Consider the following 18,563-nt stretch of genomic DNA (forward strand, 5'->3'; position numbering starts at 1 on the left):
AAAAAAAAAAAAAAAAAAATAGGTGTGCCAACTTAGCCCAACAGTAGGAATGACCTGAGGAGCATCTCCTTTTAAAACAACAAAAAAAAATTATTTATGTATCATATTTATTATTTTTGAAAATAAGGTCTCAATCTGTTGCCCAGGCTAGAATGCAGTGGCACAATCATAGCTCACTGTAGCCTCCACCTCCTGGGCTCCAAAGATCCTCCCACATCAGCCTTCCAAGTAGCTGGAACCACAGGTATGCTCCACCACACCGGGCTCATTTTTTTTATTTTTGTAGAGACGAGGTCTATGTTGGTTAGGCTGGTCTCAAACTCCTGGGCTCAAGGATCCTCCTGCCTCGCCTCCTGAGCGATTACAGGCGTGAGCCACAGTGCCCAGCGAGAAGCATCTCCTATTGCAGGTGGTGCTGCATGCTATGGGGTTAAGAAAAATGACCTCTTCTAACCTCTGGGCAGTGGGCTACAGCTGTCATGGCACTTTTGAAATCCAGAGTAGCAGACTCCTCCATGTGTGATTAAAACCAGCAAGTATTTCTATAATTTCCACAACTTGATAATGCCTCTCAATGCAGAAATTTCTTTCCAAAATTCACAACCTGGTCAGTACGACAGCCTCAACCTTCCTTCCTCCCGTTTTGCTCGGAAAAGGTAGGAAACAGCTGGTCACCAACTGATACATCACCAGCGAAATTATACAAATTCTAGAACCTGAAACGGATGCAACACACCCCTTTACCACACAGCTACTTTGTTCTGAGACGACAAACTAATTTTAATATTACTCTAAGTCCAAGCTATTTAGAATAGGAAAATCTGCTTGTTAAACTGATTGCTAAGAAAAATGTAGACCATTTTAGGCCGGGCACGGTGGCTCATGCCTGTAATCCTAGCACTTTGGGAGGCCAAGGTGGGTGGATCACGAGGTCAGAAGTTCAAGACCAGCCTGGCTAAGATGGTGAAACCCCATCTCTACTAAAAATACAAAAAAAGTAGCCAGGCACAGTAGCAGGCGCCTGTAATCCAAGCTACTCCGGAGGCTGAAGCAGGAGAATCGCTTGAATCTGGACAGCAGAGGTTGCAGTGAGCCGAGATCACACCACTGCACTGCAGCCTGGGCAACAGAGTGAGACTCTGTCTCAAAAAAAAAAAAAAAAGAAAAATGTAGACTATTTTATATTGCCAAAACCTTTTAGAATAATAAAGTGCCCTCACATATATTACCTCACTTGATCTACACAACAAACTTGTAAAGTGCATTTCATTCACCCTTTTTCCAAAAGTTGAAACAGATGCTCAGAGGGATTACACTACTTGCTCCAACAAGACTTCAGCTAACACAGAAGCAGTTTATCATCCTTGGTGCCCTTCTTCACCCCGAATCCTCCTCTCAGAAATTCTCCTTCTTGGTTCCATGAAAAAGAAGGGTTCAGGCTCCTTTCTTTCTACCGGCTCCCAGCATGCCTAGGCGGGATATAACCCTAGCATAACACATTCGTGACACAAAGGATGCTTTACTGTGGAAAAACAAAAGCAGGTAACAGATGCTTAACCTCACACACAGCAGTTAGAAAACTGCCCATGGGCCTCGTGTGGTGGCTCATGCTTGTAATCCCCGCGCTTTGGGAGGCCGAGGTACGCAGACTACTTGAGCCTAGGAGTTTGAGACCAGCCTGGGTGACATGGCAAGACCCTGTCTCTACAAAAAATACAAAAATTAGCCAGGCGTGGTGGTGTGCACCTGTTGTCCCAGCTACTCAGGAGGCTGAGGTGGGAGATGGCTCGAGTCCGGGAGGTGGAGGCTGCAGTGGGCCAAGATCGTGCCACTGCATTCAAACCTGGCAAGAGTGGGACCCTGTCTCCAAAGAGAGGAAGAAAACTTAAGATACTCATTCCAGACCACAAAACTCTGCATAGCAAAGCTGAGTCTAGGGCCCAAATCCTCTGACTCTATGGGTGCAGTTCTTTCTACAACAGAGATTTAGTCACTCATCCAGTCCACGTTTATGAAGCACCCATCTAATACCAGGTATTGCGCCAGACACTGGGGACTCGGGGGTGACACGCCAGCAGCAGTCCTTGCCTGCATGGAGCCTTAGAGCCAGGGATTCTTACCACAGCACAGACAGAAACGACTTCTGAATCACCTGCTGCCCCAGATGGGCACCACCCTCAAATTCATCAGAGCAGGGAATCCCGAGCTGACCTTTGAACTATGGGCCAGCCTTGGACAGTAAATAGTACAAATGTCTAGGAGAGGGAAAAGCAGACCAGTGCTCCAGGCTTCACAGCCTTGCCTTTCCAGTTTGTGGCACTCAGCCAGAGAGACAGGAAGTCCAAGCTGCGACATCACTGGTAGCTGCGTTCAGGAGCCCATCCCTTAGGGCACCTTCTCCCCGAATCCCAATCTCACCTCAAAAGCCACACGGTCTGACTGGTATTGCCGCTCGGCCTCCTGAAGCTTGGCCAGCAAGTCCTTCACAGTCTTCCTCAAGCTCTCAACATCCTCATTTATACAGATGTCCACCTACAGCCAGGGCAAGGAAGGGAAAGGGAAGCCATCAAGTTTCTGACTTGGTAAGAAAAGGTCCCCTCCCAGCCACACACTGGTTTGGATCATCTCATTTAGACCACCCTCACAAAAGAATTATCATCACACAAGGGGAGAGTTAGGCAAGCAAATTTTGCTTAGGCAAGCAAAAATTCTGAGTTACTCAATGACACATCATCCCTTCATAACCTAAAGAACTGGCTGGGCATGGTGGCTCACGCCTGTAATCCCAGCACTTTGGGAGGCTGAGGCGGGTCGATCTCCTCGATCTCCTGAGGTCAGGAGTTCGAGACCAGACTGACCAACATGGGGAGACCCTGTTCCCACTAAAAATACAAAAAATTAGTCAGGTGTGGTGGCGCATGCCTGTAATCCCAGCTACTCAGGAGGCTGAGGCAGGAGAATCACTTGAACCCAGCAAGCGGAGGTTGCAGTGAGCCAAGATCACGCCACTGCACTCCAGCCTGGGCATCAAGAACAAAAACTCCATCTAAAACAAAAACAAAAACAAAAAAGCCAAGCTAGCCTCAAAACACCCAATTATTTTAGGACATGCTCAGTAATATTTCATGTATGTATCCACCAATCGGTTTCTTGGCGAGTATGTGCATGCCATCTATAGGTATGCATCCCGCTTCCCTCTATCTGCCTAGAGCTCTCTGAGAGCAGAGACCATGCTCCCCTTGGAACTACAGTTCCCACAGGACAGGGACTGTGTCACACCCATCACAAAGGGAGTGGTCTAAAAGCACAGCCTTTACCATTCTCAGCTTCTGGCACTGAGAGCAGCATACAGAGGGTTACTGAGGGATGGCCAGGTTTAGGGCAAAAGCATGCAATGAGTCCAGGAATCTGATTCAATGTAGAAAAAGGCGTCTCATCGAGGTAACTGCTCAATCTCTCCCAGACACACCCAATCGTGGGCTGGTGGTTAGAGATGAGCAGACATGTAGGGTCTCGCCCCCATCTCTGCTGCACGGGAACCAGACACTTCAATTACAAGCTCCCTGTGAGTCTGACAGAAAAATCTCTCCCTGTCTTGCACTGTGGGAAGCAGCAATGCCTTCAAACCAGAGCTCAGAGCTTTCAGCTGGGAGGAGGAAGACAGGGTCCCAGTTTCTGCATTATCGTTGGGTCCTGTGGGCCTTCATTTCTTTATCTGTAAAGCAGTGAGTACACTCCCTACCACACCCTGCCTCACAGGCTGCCTCAAAACTAGGTAAGATAACATCCGGTACAGCTTTGAGCTTGTGAGAAGAAAGAGGCCAAACAGATATTACCAGGTCTTATTGTAATTTGTTGCCAACAATATATTTGCCAAATACGGTGATTCAAAGGAAGGAGAAAGTCCAAACTGCACATCTAAAGCAAGTGGTTAGAATCACAGCATTCCAAATCTAGGTGTCATAAGTTATCCAATTTCCCTAAATCCTCACCTGAACCAATGGCCAGGTGAAAATGTTTTAAAAGGCTCCTGAAACACAACTATTATGCACTTTTTTCAAAGAGTGTTCTCATAAGACTGTTTAATGACACGGAAAACTTTCATGAAAATATTATTTCATCATAGGATATAATATGAAGCAAAAAAAACTAGGTTATAAAACTACATGTAGGAGGCAGAAGCAATGAACTAGATTTTGATACAGCCATGTAGATAGATCCTAAAAATGTGGTGCCAGGGGAAAAAAAGAACCAAGAGAAAAGAAGACAAAACACAAGTGCATCATGTATATTGAAAACATTTCACAGGCACGTTTAAAGCCATATATTGAATTCATTAGAGTGAGTGCCTCCTGCAGGAAGCGGAGAGGCAAAAAAAAAAAAACAACTAAAAACTAAAACCAGTGAGAGGCCTTGACAGGACCCCTGAACTAATGGGTGGTTCCAATTCAACCTATACTTGAGGATCAAAAACACCCAGTGCAAAAACATACCCAACCAAAGAAACAAAAAATTATAAAGAAATGCTACATACTGTACAATACAAATATTGTAAATATATATTTGCATTCAGGGAAAGACAAAATTTCACTGTGATTTTTATCTGAGTAGATTACAAGTGACGTTTGTTTCTTCTTTCACTTTTCTGTTTCTGAATTTTCCAAATTTTCTTTTTTTTTTTTTTTTTTTTTTTGAGACGGAGTTTCGCTCTTGTTACCCAGGCTGGAGTGCAATGGCGCGATCTCAGCTCACCGCAACCTCCGCCTCCCTGGTTCAGGCAATTTTCCTGCCCCAGCCTCCTGAGTAGCTGGGATTATAGGCACGCGCCACCATGCCCAGCTAATTTTTTGTAGTTTTAGTAGAGACGGGGCTTCACCGTGTTGACCAGGATGGTCTTGATCTCTTGACCTCGTGATCCACCCGCCTCGGCCTCCCACAGTGCTGGGATTACAGGCTTGAGCCACCGCGCCCAGCCTCCAAATTTTCTACAATATGCATGTTTTGTATACGATCACAAAAAAATAATAACAAACTTTTTTTTTTTAAAGTACAGTCATGGTGGCCAGGCGCAGTGGCTCATGCCTGTAATCTCAACACTTTGGGAGACCAAGGTGGGTGGATCACCTGAGGTCAGGAGTTCGAGACCAGCCTAGCCAACATGGTGAAACCCCATCTCTACTAAAAATACAAACATTAGCCAGGCATGATGGCTCATGCCTGTAGTCCCAGCTACTTAGGAGGCTGAAGCAAGAGAATCACTTGAATCCAGGAGGTGGTGGGTTGCAGTGAGCCAAAACCACACCACTGCACTCCAGCCTGGGTGAAAGAGTGAGACTCCAACTCAAACAATAAAAAATAAAGTACACTCATGGAGGCCAGGTGCAGTAGCTCATGCCTGTAATTCCCAAAACTTTGGGAGGCCAAGGTGGGCAGATCACTTAAACTCAGGAGTTTGAGATAAGCCTGGGAAACATGATGAGACCCTGTCTTTACAAAATAATACAAAATTAGCCAGGTGTGGTGGCACATGTCTATAGTCCCAGCTACTCAGGAGGCTGAAGCAGGAGGACTGCCTGCCAAGAGGTCGAGGCTATAATGAGCCATGATTACACCACTGCACTCCAGCTAAGATGACATGAGGAGACCCTGTCTCAAAAAATAATAATAATAAAAATTTAAAAATAGGCCAGGCGCAGTGGCTCATGCCTGTAATCCCAGCACTGTGGGAGGCCAAGGTAAGCAGATCACTTGAGCCCAAGATTCAAGACCAGCCTGGGCAACCCCATCTCTACAAAAATTAGCCAGGCATAGTGGTGCATGCCCTCTAGTCCCAGCTACTGAGGTGGGGGGACTGCATGAACCCCAGTGTCGAGGCTGCAGTGAGCCATGATCACCACTGCACTCCAGCCTGGGCGACAGAGTGAGACTCTGTCAATCAGTTCATCAGTCAAGTACAGCCATGGAAAGAAATATTATGCAGTTATTCAAAAGAATGAGGTAGATCTATATGTACTGACATGGAAAGAAAGTTACAATATACTCTTTTAGTTAAAAAAAAAAAAAGCAAGCAAAGAATAATGAATTTACTATGATCTTATAGTTAAGAAAAGCACATGTATGTTATATACATATATTTATCATGTACATATGGTGTATATATAACATATTCACAATATTTAAATATGGTTGTCTATGTACATCAAAATACTCTAGAATACTGGCACTCAACTGCAGCTAAACATTAGTATCACCTGAGGAGCTCTTAAATGTCCTGATGCCCAGGCCACTGATCAGAACAATGAAATGACAAGCTCTAGGGATAGGACCCAGGCATCATATCTTTTAAAGCTTGCAAGGCCATTCCAATGAGCAGCTGAGGCTGAGAATCACTGCCCTAGAAAGATCCACCCACTTCAATCTGTTAACAGTGGTTACTTGCAAGGAGTGAGACTGGGGAAGGATAATTTCCACTCTTTATATTTCTCTGTTGTTTGAATTTTTATGTCAACTACTACTCTTGTATTTAATGAGAGAGAAAAAGCAATAAACAAAGGGATGGGGAGGAGGCGATGCCGCCCCTGGCTAAGCAGAGCACCGAGGTGTCCTCTGTTACCTACCTCAGGTGAGCTGCTGTACAGGGCCGGGGGACTCTGACTAAAGCCATTTGGCTTTTCTAGCACCACCTGTTCAAAGAGAAATAAAATTGGTAGTTAAAACACATGAAAGCAACCAGCTTCGAAATATTACTCTCCTAACACTCAAATCTTAGAAAGACCCGGAGAGTGAGAGGAAGGAGACGGGAGGGAAGGAGAGAGAAAAAGAAAGGGAGGGAGAAAAAAGAAGGAATGAAGAAAGGAAAGGAGAAGAAGAGGGAAGGAAGGGAAAGAAAAAGAGATTTACAGTGTTCCATGAGAAAACAGAAACAAGCGGGGATGGAGAAATGTATGTGGCCTGGAGAGGGGATACCCTCGTCTTGCAGGGAGGATGAAAAAACCTCAGGCTAAAACCTTTCAGCAGGTGGAAAAATATGTGGGGCCCATTCCTCCTAGCCAGGGAATACAAGCAGCTGCCTGCCACAAACAAAGGGCTTTCCTGCCTCCAGGGATCCTGACAAAGTTTGACAAAGCAAAAATCACAAAGGGAAGCAGCTTTTTCAATTCTTTCTGACCCGAAGCCTGATTATTCATCGTATGACAGCTGCAGCTGGTTCGTGCAAACAAGGGGGCCAGACTTTGGGCCAATCTCTGAGCACATTAAGTTCTTCCACCTGACAAAGCAGCTCTCACTAGGCAGAGGTGAGCTCAGGCACTGAAAGGCCTACCTTCAGCCAAAGCAAAAATTAGGGAATGTTCCACCACACTTGAGTGCATGCTCAAGACAAAAAACTTTCCTTTCACCAGCTGCTGGGCCACCGTTCCCTTTTCAAGAGAATGAAGGCAGGGGCTGCTGCTGGTGCAAGACACCCTGCCAGAATCAAAATGCAAATAAAGGATACAACTCAGTAGGCCAGGCATGATGGCTCACTTTGGGAGGCCTAGGTGGGCAGATCACAAGGTCAGGAGTTCAAGACCAGCCTGGCCAATATGGTCAAACCCATCTCTACTAAAAATACAAAAAAATTAGCTGGGCGTGGTGGCTTGTGCCTGCAGTCCCAGCTGCTCAGGAGGCTGAGGCAGAAGAATCACTAGAATCTGGGGGGTGAGGTTGCAGTGAGCTGAGATCGAGCCACTGCACTCCAGCCTGGGCGACAGAGCAACACTCCATCTCAAAAAAAAAAAAAAAAAAAAAAAAATACAACTCAGAATCTAAAGGAGGATGAGGGTAAAGTCACAACTCTGTGATAGACAGACAGCTCTGCTCTGCTCTCCTGAGGACATTTCTGTCCCCGAGTTTTGGAAAAGCTGAAAAGCAGGGTCCCAGGATTATCCATCCCAGAAAAGACTTATACAATTTGTTCAGTATAACAAATATTTATTGATGCCTTCTATACCCCAGACCTGGAGGGAGTGGGAAGGTGAGGATACAGACACAGGGTGGGGGTGGGTGAACTCCTAACCTTGAGGAGCTTCCTGTCCCAGGCTAGACATAACTATACACAAGCTTAATAACAGGCTAGGGCAAGGACTTCCATTTACACTACAGGTGTCACCAAAACTAAGCAAGATCAGCTTATGAGAAGTGTGGATTTACAGGTGATTGTCTGCTTTATAAAACTCTACTACTATAAGAAGCTTGATCACAGAATCCTTATAGATAAGAGGCTTTGCTAACAACTGATGATATTTAATTTATTTAAGTTCAGTTTCTGTACAGTATTTCAGGAGGTGTACTAATGCTTAAGCTGACATGTGTTAAGTGTAATTGCTCATTGACTGGAGAGTCCTAACTGCATTGTGAGTGCTCAAAGGAGCCAGCATCACCTCTACATTTTCCATTCCCAGCAGGGGTGCTAGATTCGGCACACACTGGGTAAACGGCCCGGCACAACCCCACCTCCTCAGTGGGAACCCAACCACGGACCATATCCTATTACCTGTATCTCCTGTCGATGGAGAGAATCTCCTAGGTCCCTGTCAAGCTTGCTACTTATATCCTCCCGAAGCTTCTGCAGGCAGTTCCTGGCCTGGGAGGGGAGGGCAAGAAACTTGAGCTTTAGGGTAGAGAAAGAGAGCACACCAACTCACACAACTCTGTGCCCCATCCCCGGCCCGAACTACGAGTCAGGCACTGTCCTAAGTACTGGCTGAAGGATGGAGGGAGGAACCCTGGTCAAGCGGGGCTACAGCTGACATTCTAGTTGGGGAGACACACAACACAAAAGACAAATAAGCAAAATGTGTAATATGTCATATGCGGATAAGTGCCAACGAGAAACATGAGCCAGGAAGAGAGTTAAGAAATGCTATGAAAGGCGGCTGGTAATTTTTGATAGGATGGCTGGGGACAGTGCTAGGCACACAGTACTTGTATTTGTGGATTAATGGATCAGGTATGAAGGGTCAAAAGTGGTATGTGATACACGGGAGGGCATGGTGGCATTTCAGAGACATAAAGGAAAAAGAAGGGGAAAAACCAGAATCCACAAAAGGCAGCAACCAAAAAAATGTGAGGTTCAGAGACAGGACCTAGGCCCCGCATGAGAGGGAAGGCGGGCCCACCTCCTGGATGTACTGGACCTCACTCTTCAGCTGGTTAATATTCTTCTCGTGGGTCATCTTGTCCCCAGACCTCCCCTTCAAGTACACCTGAAAGAAGAACACTATTTGGTTAAGAAACCTCAAATTAACTATTCAAAAATAGGCAGCATCACACAGTGCTGGTGAGAGGGCAAATTGTTACCAGCCATTTACTGGGTGGAATTTGGTGATTCAGATCATAAGACCTAAAAACATATTTACTTTTTGGTCTATCAACTCCACTTCTGGAAATTTACCCTAATGCAATAAATTTAGCTAAATGCTATATAGCCATGGTGGCATAAACACTCACATATATACAATCATGCATCACTTAATCATAGGAATACATTCTGAAGGATGCAGCATTAGGCAATTTCATCCCTGTACACACATCACAGAGTGTACACGCATCACAGAGTGTACATGCACAACTTAGATGGCATGGCCTCCTGCATCCCGAGGCTGTATGGTGTAGCCTCCTGCGCCTAGGCTACAAACTGCACAGCATGCTACTACACTGAATACTGTAGGCGATTATCACACAATGCTAAGTGTTTATGTATCTAAACCTAGAAAAAAATACAATAAAAATGGGGTATGATAACCTTATGGGGCCACTATTGTATATGCAGTCCATCACGGACCCAAACGTTGTTATACAGCACATAACTGAACTGTAACTGCATCAATCATATGATATGGAAATTATATCTCAAAAAGTGGTTTTATTTAAAAAAGAGAAATAACAAGAATAATTTTAAAAATTATTTATTTATTTATTTTTGAGACAGAGTCTCACTCTGTCACCCAGGCTGGAGTGCAGTGGTGCAATCTTGGCTCATTACAACCTCCACCCCTCGGGTTCAAGCAATTCTCCTGCCTCAGCCTCCCGAGTAGCTGGGATTACAGGTGCCCACCACCACACCCAGCTAATTTTTGTATTTTTAGTAGAGACGGAGTTTCAGTATATTGGCCAGACTGGTCTGGAACTCCTGACCTTGTGATCCACCTGCCTCAGCCTCCCAAAGGGTTGAGATTACAGGCATGAGCCACTGCACCCGGCCAAATCATTTTGTTTTTAAAAAATAAGTTCCATCGGCCAGCTGGGGTGGTGTATGCCTATAATACCAGCATTTTGGGAGGCTGAGGCAGGAGGATTGCTTGAGCCCAGGAGTTGGAGACCAGCTCAGGCAACACAGGAAGACTGTCTCTGCAAAACTAAAAATATATAAATAAATAAATAAGTTCCATCAGGATGAACCCATTATAGGAAAATAGTAAGTTCCATAAACACACCTCCCACCTCCCTCCACAACCTCCAGCAGCAAAACATGGACAGTGGATAGGCTCCTCGTAAGGTAATCCAGTCCACCCCCTTGCCTGGGGCCAGGCTGCACCAAAGTTGCTAACAGGCCAACTGTAGTCTCCTGGTATTAATTAAGACATTTCCAGAAGATTGCCAGGAACTGGCATCTCAGGTCGGGTTCCTTCTACCAAACCACAAGCTCCCTTTGGCAACGACATCAACTGCCCCCTCTCATGTATGTGCAGGAAGAAAGAGAGCAGGGAGAAAAGGTGGAGGTGAACTAAGCTTACCTTAATGATCTCCTCATGTCCATCATGGGACTCTACCAGTTCTGAAGCCAGAGAATGACCAGCTGAGCGGCCAGACACCATGGCGTAGGTCTTCCTGCCCGCCTGGCCAAAGAGAGATGAGAGAGAGAGAAGTGGCTCAGAAACCACATGGCAAGCCCAGGATTCCTGCCCCTCAACCAGTGCAGAAGACCTGATTCTCAAAAGACTTGAAGGGTTAGTCTGACTTTCCTCTGCAAAAATTCGTTTCAGAAATTCTAGAAGCCACACAGCAGCAAGAACACTGGCCGGGGAAAATTGGCAGAAACAGCAGGTTAGTTTTAATTTTAGTGGGGGATTCCTCCTGTTCCAAAGCAATGCACAAGGCTGAGACAAGCTGGATGTTGCTGAAAGGAGGTGCTCCCACGCTCCCCACGGCAGAGATGGCTCCAGGCAGCACTTGGGTAAGGCGCCCGCAGCAAGGAAGCACTGGTGTGGGGAGGGAGCCACGCCCACCAGAATTCCGCAGTACCTTCTGGGCTATGTGCTCAAGTTCATCTCCTGTCAGTTCACCCTGGAGAGTCAGCCTGAGAATGTCCACGCTGCCCTAATAATGACAATGACAGCAACAATAACCTCTCACCTTTACAGTCTACAGATACAAAGTGCTAACGGGACACAGGTGCTTCTGCCAGCCCTGTGGAGCAAGCCTTATCACCACCACTTCACAGACAAGGAAAACTGAAGTCCAGGGAGGTAGCTTAGGTTGCCCAAGATCAGGTGTTTGGGGTGACCCTGGGACCATCTGACAGTTCTTTCTGTCACAACAGAGTCTACACAGCACACTGCTCTGTACAGCTCCAGCGGGGCTACCCTGGTTCGTGGACTGCAGGGAACACGTTGCATGTACTCTTCTTTCTCCAGCTGTGGAGAGGTCATTCCTGGACTGCTCATCCTCAGTCCAGGATTTCTGCTCCTGACAACCAGACAGCAAGTTATTGATGTACTTTACAAGACTAGCATATTCTTCCTGAACTAAACTATAGGAAAATACCTGAATTCAAACTCCCATTTCTTTGAGCCACACAGAAATTATCTAAGTGAAAGCAGGCAAGATAATAGATACTTATCAGGAGATCAACCTAGTCTCAAAGAATGAAGCGGGTTTTCCTTCATAAGTCAAAGAAGGGTGTATGTGTGTGTGTGTGTGTGTGTGTGTGTGTGTGTGCATGTGTGCATGCGTGCGTGTGTGCACGCGCGCACGCTTTTGAGACAGTCTCCCTCTGTTGCCCAGGCTGGAGTGCAATGGTGCAATCTCGGCTCACTGCAGCCTCCACCTCCCGGATTCAAGCGATTCTTCTGCCTCAGCCTCCAGAATAGCTGGGATTACAGGCACTCACCATCACGCCTGGCTAATTTTTGTATTTTTAGTAGAGATGGGGTTTTACCATATTGGCCAGGCTGGTCTGGAATTCCTGACCACATGATCAGCCCACCTCAGCCTCCCAAAGTGCTGGGATTACAGGCATGAGCCACCACACCTGGCCCCCAAATCAGGATTACAGGCTCATGCCTGTAATCCCAGCACTTTGGGAGGCCAAGGTGGGCAGATCACCTGAGGTCAGAAGATCGAGATCAGCCTGGCCAACATGGTAAAACCCCATCTCTACTAAAAATACAGAAAAACTAGCCAGGCATGGTGGTGGGCACCTATAATCCCAGCTACTGGGGAGGCTGAGGCAGAAGAATCACTTAAACCCGGGAGGCAGAGGCTGCAATGAGCAGAGATCGTGTCATTGCACTCCAGCCTGGGCAACAGAGTGAGACTCCATCTCAAAAAAAAGAAAGAAACAAAATGTATGGAGGTTACTCTCTGCCACAGGAGGTGACACTGAAACACCAGCCTCCTCCCACTTCTTGGAATGAATCCAAATGTAAGAAAGACAGAAGACACTGCCACAATGGCCTTAGACCTTCCCAACCCTAGCAAAGTAGCGGGTTTTATAAAAGCATTGAACTCCTATGAAATAAAAGCCACATCCTTAAAGTAGCATACAAGTCTCTCCACAGTCTGGGGAAACTCACCCCTCTTTCTACCGTCTCAGTGCCCCACCTGATACATTCCATGGTTTCCAACTTCAGTGCCTTTGCTCCCATCATTTGCTGTGCCTTAAATATCTGTTCTTCCCATTTTCACCTAGGGTATCTGCAAGTTCCTCAAGAGTTCATGTTCAAATGCCTCATCTTCCATGATGCTACCCTGCATCCTGTGGGAAACACACCTTCCCCTCCCTGAACTCCCACAGCATCATAGGGCCTCCCATGGCATCTGCTTCTCAGTTATTTGTGTTCGGTGAAGATTTACCCATTCTGTTAACTCCTTGAGAGCTGTTGTATGCCACAGCCCTTAGCAAAGGTATTTTCTGAATGCTCCACAACATCTAGGTCAAGAGAATATTACAGAAGAAAGAAGAGGAAATGATTTCAAAATAGCCAGAATGGCTGCCAATTCTTTCTTCCCAGGACATACTTGCACTTTTATTAAAATATTATCTCAGCCGGGTATGGTGGGTCACACCTATCCCAGGACTTTGAGAGGCCAAGGCGGGTGGATCACCTGAGGTCAGGAGTTCGAGACAAGCCTGGCCAGCATAGTGAAACCCCATTTCTACTAAAAATACACAACTCAGCCAGGTGTGGTGGCAGGCACCTGCAATCTCAGCTACTGGGGAGGCTTAGGCAGAAGAATCACTTCAATCTGGGAGGCAGAGGTTCCAGGGAGCCAAAATCACACCACTGCACTCCAGCTTGGGCAACAGAGCAAGACTCCACCTAAAAAAACAAAAACAAAACAAAACAAAACAAAAAAACCACTATCTTCCCATACCTGGAGGCAGCTGGGAAAAGGCAGGGCATCCTTCAGTCAGAACAAAAGAGTTATTAGCTAATGAAGGTCAAGTCTGGTCTGTTTCATAAACCCAGGCTCTTCCAATTAGAAGAGCATAGACAACCAGGCTGGACTGGGGCACTGAGAGATGATTCCATCCAGTCATCAGAATTCCAGGTAGAGAGGAGAAAGAGGGTGAGTTGAAATGTTCTCAAAGAAATAATGACCAAACAGTTTCAAAATTTGGCAAAAGACACAAACCTATAGATTCAAAAAGCTAGGCAACCCTCAAACAGAATAAACATGAAATTCATGCCATGATAGATCATAATTAAACTTCTGATTAACTAAAGACAAAGAACACATCTTGAAAGCAGAGAAAAATAACCTTTGAGGGGAAAACAATGTGAATAACCTCAGATTTCTCATCAGAAACGACAGAGGGTAGAAGGAAGCGGCATACTATTTTTCAAATGCTGAAAGAAAAGAACTGTCAATTCAGAATCCTGTCACAAAGAAAACATCCGTCAGTAACGAGGGGGAAATGAAGACATTCTCAGATGAAGGAAAACTAACAGAATTTCTCACCAGCAGACCAACACAAATAGAATGGCTAAAAAAGTTCTCTAAACAGAAAGGATATGATAAAAAAGGAAATTTGGGCCGGGCACGGTGGCTCACGCCTGTAATCCCAGCACTTTGGGAGGCCGAGGCGGGCAGATCACAAGGTCAAGAGATCGAGACCATCCTGGCCAACATGGTAAAACCCCGTCTCTACTAAAAATACAAAAATTAGCTGGGCGTGGTGGCGCGTACCTATAGTCCCAGCTACTCGGGAGGCTGAGGCAGGAGAATTGCTTGAACCCGGGAGGCGGAGGTGGCAGTGAGCCAAAATTGCGCCACTGCACTTCAGCCTGGCGCCTGGTGACAGAACAAGACTCTGTCTCAAAAAAAAAAAAAGGAAATTTGAAAAATTGGGGGGGGGCAGGGAAGAAGGGAAAAGGAAAGGGAAGGGGAAGGGAAAGGAAAGGGGAAAAGGAAAGGAAAAAGCACCTTTATTTGTAACAGCCAAAAACTAGAAACAATCCAGATGCCTCCAGCAGAGAAATGGTTGAACAAATTGTGACACATCCATTATTGTGGAATACTATTAGCAATAAAAAGGATCAAACTATTGATACACGCAACAACACTCTCCAGAGAATTTGCTGAGCGAGCCGGGCGCGGTGGCTCAAGCCTGTAATCCCAGCACTTTGGGAGGCCGAGGCGGGTGGATCACGAGGTCAAGAGATCGAGACCATCCTGGTCAACACGGTGAAACCCCGTCTCTACCAAAAATACAAAAAATTAGCTGGGCATGGTGGTGCGTGCCTGTAATCCCAGCTACTCAGGAGGTTGAGGCAGGAGAATTGCCTGAACCCAGGAGGCGGAGGTTGCGGTGAGCCGAGATCGCGCCATTGCACTCCAGCCTGGGTAACAAGAGCGAAACTCTGTCTCAAAAAAAAAAAAAAAAAAAAAGAATTTGCTGAGCGAAATGCTGTATAATTTCACTTGTGTAACATTTAAAAAATAACAAAATAATAGAAATGGGAAAAAGACTGGCAGTTACCAGGAGTTAAGAAGACGGTGGGGGTAGAAGGGAAGTGCGTGTGGTTCTCAAAGGGCAACAGGAGGGGTCCGGTCCTTGCGGTGATGGAAATGTTCTATAGCTTGACTGTATCAACGCCACTGTCCTGCTTGTGATAGAGTTCTATAGTTTTGCAAGATGCTACCACTGCAAAAAAGGAAATAAAGGCTACAGGGGATTTCTATTATTTCTTGCAACTGTATATGAATATATAATTATCTTTATTTTTTCAAGAAAAAGGAATTAATATTCCTTGAAGTTTTTCTAGGGAAAAAAAGAAAAAAAAAAAAAAAATAAGCATTTATAATCCTGCCACCCAGAAACAGCCACTATTAAAATGTTAATGTATGCCTTATAATTTTTTTTTTGAGAGGGAGTCTCATTCTGTTACCCAGGCTGGAATGCAATGGCGCAATCTTGGCTCACTGCACCCTTTGATTCCCGGGCTCAAACAATCCTCCTACCTCAGCCTCCTAAGTAGCTGGGATTACAGGTGTGCGCCACCGTATCTGGCTAAGCTTTTGTATTTTTGATAGAGACAGGGTTTCACCATGTTGCCCAGGCTGGTCTCAAACTCCTGACCTCATGTGATTTCTGCGCCGCTTTGGCCTCCCAAAGTGCTGGGATTACAGGTGTGAGCCACCATGCCTGGCCTTAAAATTTACAACTTCTATTCATCAAAAGACACTGCTAAGAGGACCGGCGTAGTGGCTCACATCTGTAATCCTACCACTTTGGGAGGTTGAGGTGTGTGGATCACCTGAGGTCAGGAGTTCCAGACCAACCTGGCCAACATGCTGAAAACCTGTCTCCACTAAAAATAAAAAAATTAACTGGATGTGGTGGCACATGCCTGTAGTCCCAGCTACTAGGCAGGCTGAGGCAGGAGGACTGTTAAACCTGGGAGGCAAAGGTTGCAGTGAGCCAAGATCGTGCTACTGCACTCCAGTCTGGGTAATGGAGTCAGACTCTGTCCAAAAAAAAAAAAAAAAAAAGAGGGCCAGGCATGGTGGCTTACAATCCCAGCACTTTGGGATGCCAAGGTGGGCAGATCACCTGGGGTCAGGAGTTCAAGACTAGCTGGCCAACATGGTGAACCTCCCCGTATCTACTAAAAATACAAAAATTAGCTGGGCGTGGTGGCATTCGCCTGTAATCTCAGCTATTGAGGAAGGTAAGGCAGGAGAATCACTTGAACCTGGAGGCAGAGGCTGCAGTGGTGCTGAGATCATGCCACTGCACTCCAACCTGGGCGACAGAGCAAGACTCCGTCTCAGAAAAAAAAAAAAAAAAGGAGTGCATGACAACCCACAGAGCAGAAGAAATTCATTATATGTATATCTATAAAAGATGTCCAGAATATATAAAGAATTTCTACTAAACAAAATGACTAACATGGGATCCTGGACTGAATCCTGGATCAGAAAAAAGATATTAGTGGAAAAAGTGGCGAAACCCAAATAGTCTACAACTTTGTTAACAGCATTGTACCAACACTAATTTCTTCGTTATGACAAACATCCCATAGTAACATAAGATGTTAACATTGTGGGAAAACTGGATAAAGGGTATACAAGAGTTCTCCGTACTATCTTTGCAACTTTTCTGTAAATTTAAAATTATTTCAGGCTGGGCGCGGTGGCTCACACCTATAATCCCAGCACTTTGGGAGGCCAAGGTGGGCGGATCACCTGAGGTCAGGAGTTCAAGACCAGCCTGACCAACATGGAGAAACCCTATCTCTACTAAAAATACAAAATTAGCTGGGCATGGTGGCACATGCCTGTAATTCCCGCTACTCAGGAGGCTGAGGCAGGAGAATCACTTGAACCTGGGAGGTGGAGGTTGCGGTGAGCTGAGATCGTGCCATTCCACTCCAGCCTGGGCAACAATAGTGAGGCTCTGTCTCAAATAAATACATAAATAAAATAAAATAAAATAATTTCAAAATAAAATGTTTACTTAAAGAAAGAGGCCAAGTGCGGCGGCTCATGCCTGTAATCCCAGCACTTCAGGAGGCTGAGGCGGGCAGATCACCCAAGGTTATGAGCTCAAAACCAGTCTGACCAACATGCAGACACCCCGTCTCTACTAAAAATACAAAATTAGCTGGACATGGCAGCACACACCTATAATCCCAGTTATTCAGGAGGCTAAGACAGGAGAATCGCTTGAACCCAGAAGGCAGAGTTTTCAGTGAGCCAAGATTACATCACTGCACTCCAGCCTGGGCAACAAGAGAGAAACTCTGCCTCAAAAAAAAAAAAAAAGAAAGAAAGAAAGAAAGAGAAACAGACAGTCAGGCATGCAGCCCAATATAAAAACAGGCAGAAGACGCCAACAGACACATCATTATGAGGATACCCAAATGGTCAATAAACATATGAAAAGGGGTTCAATTTCATCAGGCATTGTCAAAGAACTAGAAACTAAAACCACAAAGTAATACCACGAAATGCCTATCAGAATCACTAACATGAAATGGATAAAAAAAAATACCAAATGTTTGGAAGATGTGGAACAACCAACACTCTGAGACACTGATGCTGGGGTTCTGCAGCATCACAATCGCTGGAAAATTCAGAAGCATCGACCAAAGATGAACACAAAAGTGGTCTAAGGCACAGCAATTCTACCACTAGTTACGCAACAGAAATGCAAATGCAGGGTCTCCCCCAAAATAAAGGGCTCAGAAGAAAGCGGTTTTCTCTGACTTTCTCCTGCCCGCATCGCTGGCCTTTCATTCCTTCCCTCCCTATCCCGAGGCTACCCACAGAAACTAGAATCCCTCTTCTCCAGGCAGGTCTCAGAAACCAGAACTCCTTTTCCCCAAAGCCAGCCATAAAATCTAAAAATATTACTCTCATTTTCCACCTCTCTATTAAAAACTGGCCATAAAGAAATTATCTGACCCACTTTGCTTGATTTTAAGTCATAAGACCCCCATGCCAGACAGGCTCCTGCCTCGTACCCAGAAGGAATGCTTAGGAGAGGCCGAGAAGAATCGAGACAGACAGGCCTTGCTGGGTTTCCCCACTCCGTTGCTTAGCATTAGACCATACCCTTTTTGTCCAATCCTATTTCTACACAGCTGTCTCTACTTTGTCAAATCAAGCATGGACAGTTCTCATTCAGTAAGGCCAGATTTTAAAAATAATAAAAATTTTCAAAGAATGGAGAGTTTCCTCTGTATATTCCAGTCTTCCATCAGAAGATTCCTATGTCACCTAAAATTATGATCAAAGAAATGTTTATGCCTTTTTTCCTATTAATGTCTTTTGTCAGTGATTTTCAGCAA

At 45.5% G+C, this 18,563-nt stretch overlaps 1 protein-coding gene across 8 annotated transcripts in view; it reads right to left on the reverse strand.

Annotated features, from left to right (window-relative positions):
• TUFT1 (tuftelin 1) overlaps nt 1-18,563 on the reverse strand; it is a 42,606-nt gene that overhangs the window by 11,382 nt on the left and 12,661 nt on the right. For 3 of the 8 annotated variants that reach the window (XM_032267522.1, XM_032267520.1, XM_032267516.1), the window contains exons 2-7: nt 11,284-11,358; nt 10,776-10,877; nt 9,159-9,245; nt 8,534-8,623; nt 6,618-6,683; nt 2,419-2,532 (exon numbers count right to left, since the gene is read on the reverse strand). In XM_032267522.1, coding sequence (XP_032123413.1) covers nt 2,419-2,532; nt 6,618-6,683; nt 8,534-8,623; nt 9,159-9,245; nt 10,776-10,877; nt 11,284-11,358 — 534 coding nt within the window. Of the gene's footprint in view, nt 1-2,418; nt 2,533-6,617; nt 6,684-8,533; nt 8,624-9,158; nt 9,246-10,775; nt 10,878-11,283; nt 11,359-11,588; nt 11,963-18,563 lie in introns of those variants that run through there. The other 5 variants (XM_032267524.1, XM_032267517.1, XM_032267518.1 and 2 more) reach the window with 5 other exon arrangements.

Source organism: Sapajus apella, unplaced genomic scaffold (assembly GCF_009761245.1).
Source record: "Sapajus apella isolate SASKATOON/1434 unplaced genomic scaffold, GSC_monkey_1.0 scaffold169, whole genome shotgun sequence".
NCBI lineage: Eukaryota > Metazoa > Chordata > Mammalia > Primates > Cebidae > Sapajus > Sapajus apella.